The sequence below is a fragment of the Cyprinodon variegatus genome, unplaced genomic scaffold (assembly GCF_000732505.1).
Source record: "Cyprinodon variegatus isolate N-32 unplaced genomic scaffold, C_variegatus-1.0 Scaffold127, whole genome shotgun sequence".
Taxonomy (NCBI): domain Eukaryota; kingdom Metazoa; phylum Chordata; class Actinopteri; order Cyprinodontiformes; family Cyprinodontidae; genus Cyprinodon; species Cyprinodon variegatus.
In genome coordinates this window covers 1,282,458-1,290,532 of record NW_015150580.1, presented here as the reverse complement: position 1 = coordinate 1,290,532, position 8,075 = coordinate 1,282,458, and the positions used below count along the sequence as shown (strand labels likewise).

At 35.9% G+C, this 8,075-nt stretch overlaps 1 protein-coding gene and 1 non-coding gene across 3 annotated transcripts in view; both read right to left on the bottom strand.

The window, feature by feature from the left end:
• Nucleotides 1–2,103: 2,103 nt before the first annotated feature.
• On the bottom strand, nucleotides 2,104–2,197 carry trnai-uau. Its single transcript has 2 exons — nucleotides 2,160–2,197; nucleotides 2,104–2,139 (listed from the first exon to the last, which is right to left on the bottom strand). It is a non-coding gene; the product is annotated as a tRNA-Ile (tRNA).
• A 2,423-nt stretch (nucleotides 2,198–4,620) lies between these two features.
• Nucleotides 4,621–8,075, bottom strand: part of mta3 (metastasis associated 1 family member 3) — a 30,328-nt gene continuing 26,873 nt past the window's right edge. Inside the window, exon 19 of one of the 2 annotated variants that reach the window (XM_015375927.1) lies at nucleotides 4,621–6,703. In XM_015375927.1, the coding sequence (XP_015231413.1) occupies nucleotides 6,532–6,703 (172 nt within the window). In that variant the 3' untranslated portion in view covers nucleotides 4,621–6,531. The remainder of the gene's footprint in view (nucleotides 6,704–8,075) is intronic. The other variant, XM_015375928.1, reaches the window with a different exon arrangement.

Below are 8,075 nucleotides of genomic sequence, written 5' to 3'. Positions count from 1 at the left end.
CCCCCCCCCATGCTTCACAATCGGTATGGTGTTCTTGGGATGCAGCTCTGCATTCTTCTTCCTCCAAACCATAATTTACTTATAAATTCTTAAAAATCCTACAATGTGATTTCCTAGATTTTTTTTTTCTCATTTTGTCTCTCATAGTTTAAGTGTACCTGTGATGAAAATTACAGACCTCTCTCACTCTAAGGAGGAGAACTTGCACAATCAGTGGCTGACTAAATACTTTTTGGCCCCACTGTAGATAGATAGATAACAAAACTCTGAAAACTTCACTTCAAGACAAAACATGAAACTCGATCTGTCTTTATATATATATGTATGTATGTGTGTATAACACCCACAAACACACTATTCTATTTTATTCTATTCTTTTCTATATATATATATATATATATATATATATATATATATATATATATATATATATATATAAATAAAATAGAAAATCCCTTTATTGTCCCACAATGGGGAAATTCTGGTGTAAAGGCAGCAAAAAGATTATAGAAAAAAATGGTCACGCAAATATGCATAAGAAAAACATAATCCTAAACATATAGAGAGAGATATCTTTGGGTGGATTTAAGTTTTAGGTTTTGTCTTGAAATGTCGTTTTCAAAGTTTTGTTTTGGGCATCGACAGCTGCAATGCGTTAAATTGAGTTATACCGCCCTCTAGTGGTGCTTATGTGGTTTTATTTCTTAGCAGCAGTTCCAGCTAAGGAGCAACAGGTGGCGCCACTGAGCTGTAAAATCAGGTGTAGCTGGAGGAAAACGAATTAAAGTTGTTTATATTTCTGTCGTGGGTCATCAGCTGCACAAAATGTTGAATTATGACCCACATGCAGTGATATTTGTGGCTATCTATCTGCTATATTTCCCATTCTTGTGTCTAAAGCCAAAAAGAGCAGGCATTGGGTTACCAGCTCTTGATCTGTTATATCATTACTGCTGCATGTCTATTAAGAACAGAATAATAGTGTCACATTTTCTTTAGCCTCCTAAATGATTTTTTTCCATGACTACCCTATATCTAAGCTCATGTTAACTCCAAACATGAGAAAGTATTTTCCCAGATGCATGATGCCTCCATCATCTATATGGTGGAATTCATTGTAATTATCTGTCAGGCATTATGTATTTAAGTTCATAAGTTTAAATTCAGATTTATGCAATCAGGGGAGCCATTCCCAATAGTTTTGCTGCATCTTGTTATTAAATCAAACAATGACTTCCTACTTACCATTCCTCCATAAAGACCCATTTTGTGATCCCAATAAGGCAGAGGCCAGAGTTTGTTATTGTGGTTGTAGTACCTTTAACAATCCTTGTTTAAAGCGTTACTTTCTACATGCCAAAGCCATTTTAACTTTCAAAGTTTTAGCTAATCAGGCAAGTCAGATTGATATTGTGCAGCACTGCGGATGAGATCTATATGTTATTAATCTGGACTGCTCCCATAGAATCTTTTTAGAGAAAATCCAGTTGGAGCTGTATGTTCTTTTCAGAATGAAGCTTCCTTGAATAACCCTTACTAGACCAATAGGTTTAGGTAGAGGGCCATGTCCTGGTAGATTTGTAGTTGTGCAATTCTGTTTACATTTCAAATGATGAATTGAACAGAGCTTTTTTGGATGTTAAACATTTGGGGGTGTCGTTTTACGTGTATGTCAAATGTGAAAAATAGAAACAAAACAAAAAAAGGAAACAATTTAAGATTTTCTTTCCACTTTCCGGGCAAACTTTCTCCTTGCCCGTCACAGACAATCCAAATAAAGAATGCTGAATTTGCAGCTGCAATACAATATTTGCACAGACTTTGCAAATTGAGGGTGGAAATCAAAGATCTTAAAAGGTTTACTGAATGGTTGTTTTTCACAAGCTCATTTTTTATGTCTACATGTCAGTTATAAAGACATCATCATTTACATACAAAAGGTAGTATTTTATTATGTTTTCTCAACAAAACTTCAAAGTATTGTATTAGAGATAGGATAGGTGTTCTAATGTGCCACATAATAATGGTTTATTTAAGGCATTTTAATTAAATTGTCATATAATTATTACTCATATTGACTCGCTGAAGCACGTCTAAAAACTCTGCTCCAGGTGAGGCTCGAACTCACAACCTCGGCATTGCTCTGCTGAATACTGTCATATAAGTACCGCGCGCTAACCGATTGCGCCACTGGAGCTTCAGCCGTCTGCGGTCGGAAATTGGGTTTAAGAAAATCGAACAACTTCGCCAAAACTGCGTTTAAGAGGTGTCTTCTTATTATTGTTCTTTCTCGGATTGGCGATACAGACCATATGAAGTCGGTGTGGGGGCTTCAGGTGGCCTCACAGCTGACTCTGATGCTGCATTCAATGACTGCTGGGATAAATCTAGAACAAAGGGGTGGGGGCGTTTCTGTCTGTTTAGACTTAGACAAACTTAGTCAAACTTTATTGTAATTTTTTTAGACAAAACGAAAGTATACGAAAATTGGTAAGTATTTTAACAATTACTGGATATGACAATTTTTTTTCATACTAATGCTTTTTATTCCAAACAAAAGAAAGCACCAGTGTTTAGTTTCTGGTGGAAAGGAGACATGCATCCCTTTCAGAAAACTAATAAATTAACTAGAAAGAAAAAATTAATGAACTATTTTCCTTAACATTTTTAAATAAAAAAAAATGGGATATATGTAAATAATCAATGGAAAAATACTTTTGGGGGGATTACAGTAGCAACATTCCTTTCAATAATTGCTGACCACATTTTGCATGATTTAACTAATAGTTTGACCCATAATTAGGAGACAGGAAGTCACAGATCAGTAATTAAAAACTCATATGCTCTCTGACTGTCTATACTCTACAGTCCAGACTGTAAATAACTCTTTTTGTAGGTTTAGAGGCAGAAAATAAACAAACCTCCCACAATCTTCTTTATCCTCTTACTATCAGGTCATTTTTGCATTTTTGATAAAATGACAGAAAGAGCTTCTTCTCCCCAGTCAGTCTCTCTGATGAACACAGAAACACGAGAGCCTGAAACAATACAGAACCATCATAATTTGTCTTCCTCTTTCATATGAGAGAAAAAGAAAATTACATTGCATGCACCAAAAGTAAATTATGGTATTATATGTTTATTTTTCTATATCCTCTAAAGTTTTGCATGTTTAGGACTGTAAATACATTTTCCAATGCTGATATATTTTAATTAAAGGCTGTAATTTTAGTTTTAGGAATGAAACACACTTGGAGATGCTTCTGGAGAAAATGTAAGGCTTTTTTCAGACCCTCATTTTGAAAGATACATTGATGCAATTTCTCTTCATGTGCCTCAGCATGTATAGGATAAAACACCTGGGGTATGGTTTCAAAGCTGCAAATGGAAAACCAAAGCAGCATCACACATTATGCAAACACACTTTGTGTGCGTGCACAGAATCCTACCGAGACCAAGGCAGCTCCAGGCAAGCTGGAAGCAAGCATTATTTGTATTCTGAGAACACGCTGCCTTCCTCATCGCTGTGTCAAATTGCCATATTTTGTGGGGGCACTTTTTACCACGTCCAGTCCCACACAGTCAGGCCGCAGTGCTTCAAGCCCCCGCCCCGATCTGTCACACTTTTCCTGGATAGCAGCAACAAAGACAGATTACAGAGATGTATAGTAGGTGGCTGCTAGACAGGGGAAGATGTTATAGTGGCTCAGTAAATAAAACCCCAAAACAATGTGGAGTTTTTTTCTTTTTTTTTTCTTTTTATTATTCTCAGCATATTCATTTTCAACACATGACAGACAGGAAACACTAACAGAAACATTTTGAATGAAGGAGAAGAAATCATGTGACCTGTCGGTCCAAGACATGCCAGTTTTAAAACTCAGAATAGACACACCTGAAGGCTGGACGGGCTGACCGACAACTTCAGGAGGCAACGCTGCAACAGAGCAAAACCTGACTGTTTTCATGATAGAGAGAAAAAAAGTCCCGATGAAGCTGCAAATATATTTCGCCTCTAAAAGTTGAAGACATTGTGCCTTGCAAAAGTATTCGTAAGCACACTTGTATTGTGTCATAAGGGTGATTTTATGAAATAGATCAACACAAAGTAGAGCAGAATTTAGAAGCAGAAAGAAAATGAATGTTTTTGTATTATTTGACAGACAAACATCTGAAAAATAGGGGATAAATAAATTCAAACCCATTCTTACCCTGATGCCCCTAAAAAGAATATGTTGCTATCAGAAAAAAATGGCTGTCCACACTGGAAAAATGATCTAGAAATAAGTACAATTTTCTCAAATGAAGTGTATTCACCCTTAATTTGAGTAGATAAATGAGATAGTGTGCCAGTGGGATGAGTATTTTCACTGATAGAATAAGATAATTAGATAAAATGCACCTGAAATAAGACAATGCCATTTTTTTTTGTTATTTTAAATGTAAATTTTCTCGTTCCATTGGCACTGACCTCCTCAATTCAAGAAAAAATGCACTTATTTAAAGAAAAAAATACTTATGTAGATTTACATTTTTTGCAGTGCACTGAAACAAACAATCTTAGCAAGAAGATCATAAGTGGCTCATGGTCAGAGTTGAGGAGCTGCAAAGATCCACTACTCAGCTTTTTATTTACTATGTTGTGTTGATCTATATCAGGTAATCAAAATTTATTTCAAACACATTGATTTAAAAATGACCAATTGCTGAAGGTTTGAGGAGTACGATTACTTTTGCAAGGCACTGTAAATTGTAGCCTTGAGGGGAAATATGACGCTTCCATGCCCTTTTTTTTTTAAAGTAGCGAGATGCTTCAGTATCCATGTTTGTGGATAGCTACCAACAGAAATTGGATGAGAAAAAAGTACAGTTTTGTAATGAAATATACAATTTATTTTACATCGTTTTTTTGTAAGAGACTGGTCCTAACAATGTGTTTTTCTTTTATCTGATTTATTTCAACCATTCTGTAACACTGCGCCTGTATATCTAGACAAGACTAAGCATGAAAAGCTGAACCCAACTGAACACAGTCGGTTCTTAGAAAACTGCTTTAAACTCAGATTGCTGCAGCGTCATTATTCCCTTAATGTCAGCTCTGAACATTGGTTTCTTTTTTAAAAGTTTGAGAGAACCCCCCCCACCCGCCCACCCCATGAAATCCCTATCAAACCCCATAGTTTTCCACCAATATACCTCCTAAAATAACTTTATACAAACTGATGAAACTTCACAAGAATTCACCATTAAAAAAAGAGAAAAGATCAGACAGATCGGTGTCATTTTGTTCAGCCATTTAAAATAGGAACAGCAAACGGATCCCCTTATCTTACCAGGATGACCACGCCTTCAGTCACTTGCTCACATGCACTCAGATATGGCACACAGGTGCATCTCGATAAATCAGAATATCATAGGAAAAGGGGTAATAATTTAGGAAAACCATGAAAATGTCATATTATAAAGATTAATAACAGATATAATTCGAAAATTGCTTCAGTTAACTTTTATGGCAATGACTTTCAGTCACCTCAGCTTTTCCTTTCTCTCAACTTTCGGTTAATATGATTGGATATAGCATTGAACAGTCAGCCGCAGAGGATTTGGGTTTGGTTGTCTTTGACTGTCTGCTCGAAACCCCGTCAGCAGATTGTGTAGACAATAACATAACATGTATTTAAAAGTATTTATTTTTATGCAAAATGTATATTTAACCATAAAATGTAGATTGTTACCACAGTTATAAACATGTAAAAGCTGTTTCCAGAGTGCTTTAAGCAAGAATATTACCTGAAAGTTGAATGGAAGGAAAAAGGTTTGTAAATATAAGCCATATAAGCCAAAAAAAAAAAGCCGCATAAAAAATGCAGCAGGAAAGTATTCATAGTGCAGCTCTTTTTCCACTTAGAGCCTCATTCAAAATGCTGTTCAAGTTTGTTGCAAATTTATTACAAAATTTAAAAATAATCTAACAAAAATAACATTTCCGTAATTATGCACCTTTGCTCTATACGTTTAACACCATTATTATCAGGAATAAGGCTTTACTTGTGGAAAAAGTGCAGTGCTGTGAATGCTTTCTGGATGCATCTATATGACGATGACCTTTTTGTTTTGTGTGAGACAATGAGTGACATTTCACTGACCTTTCTCGAAGAAAAGATTTGTTATACCAGATTGTTGAAAATATGCTAATTTCCACCTGTAGTTCATGCGCAGGCTGATAAAGACTAAAAATCATCTCTAAAACATGTCTTCCCCTTTGTTGAAGATAATTATTGTAACATATTCTAATTCATTGAGATATAGTTGTAGAAACACTTTAAGAAGTAATTCCTAAAGGACAGGAGACAGTTTGCAGTCAGGTTTGTGTTTCTATTGCATCAGGGCTCATCACGCATCCATCTGTTGCCAAACAGCACATTGAATCATTGTGACGGGTCATAATGCTGTTTATAGTTTTCCAAGAACTGAGGATGTATTTAAAGAACAGGTATGCAGGTGCATTTAGGAGAGTCCAAGGGGGATCGATCAGTCATGGATGACGATGGGGCCCCGCATCCTCAAGCTGGGGTGAGGGTGTGGAGGGGCCAGAACTAGCCCCTGTGGGGGACCGTGGGAGACCCTGCGCAAGGTAATTTGCTCGCAGGGCTGTCGACAGGCGTGCCTCAACTGGGAGCGGGAAAGCAGCCGTCGGGCCCTCCTGGAAGGGGGGAGACGAGAGGAAATACGAGTCAGGGGGGAGAGCAAAAGAAACTTCCTGGTAAAATTTCTAAAATAATAAGGCATACAGTACTGGTCAAATGCTTTTAAACACCCCCATTTTTGCAGCTTTTGGCTAAAAATGATTAAAGTCTCTGTAAATAATAATAATAATAATAAAAAAATTAGGGTTAGTCAATTATTTGCAATCTCAATATAATAGCAATTTACCAAAACACTATCTTCCAGTCGCAGAGGAACTAAATTTTAAGCACGCTGTATTTAACAAGAGTAGACACTAAATTTCTCACATAAGATCTGTGCTAAAACTCTGGGTTTGTCACCACATATAAAGGTAGAGAGAGTTGCATCTTGCACGTAGATCCTGCATGCAAGTAGAAGATCAGTGAACAGATTACAGTAAAATTGTGCAACAATGATCTCTTTGCAAGGAAGCTTTTGAAAACTGAAACCCTGGGTGGAATGTCTACAAGCTTGGGGTAAGATCAAAGGAAAATCCCAGTTAAATCGCAATCGCAATATCGGTTAACAATAATCACAATTTAGATTTTCGGCAAAATCATTCAGGACTATAAAAAAAATATGATTCAGTTTATTTTAAATGTATCCTAAACTCATTAAAGTAGTCGTGTTTTAACAGATATAGCAGCTGGAAGACACAGGAACACACTCTGAATTTATTCTACATTAGAAATCCAAAATGTCTGGTTTGTTTTCACTATTCAGTTTATCCCAGCACATCTGGATGGGGTTTAGGTCTGCAGGCTGTTCTGGCCGCTCTATGTTTTCTGGCTACCATCTTGTTCTATTCCCCTGAAATAGTTCCTTCATAACTTGCAATAATGTCTTGGGTCAGTGTAAGATGAACCTCTGGCCAGTAAATTTACTGTGTGCTATCCTCTAGTCAGATACCACACAGTAGATATTCCACAGTGTTAAATAAATACCATAGTGTTAAAGTATATTGACTCTTTTAGAGTTATTACAACAACTGGAGTAAGATATACACTATATAGAGAGTTAATTTAACACTAATTCAGGGTGAGACCAAATGCACTTGGATAGGTGTTAAATTTAACTCTTAAAGTGTTACTTTAACACTGCAAATTTTGCTGTGGAGAAGAAACTTTGTGGTGCTGCAGAATGCCATTAGATAGTTTAATATCTATTGAAGGACTGAGTATTTTATTATTATTATTAGTATTTATTTTTCATTTCTTTATTCTAGTTTTATGTTTTTTATCCTTTTTTCCTTTTTTCCTTTCTTTCTATCTATCTATCTATCTATCTATCTATCTATCTATCTATCTATCTATCTATCTATCTATCTATCTATCTATCTATCTATCTAT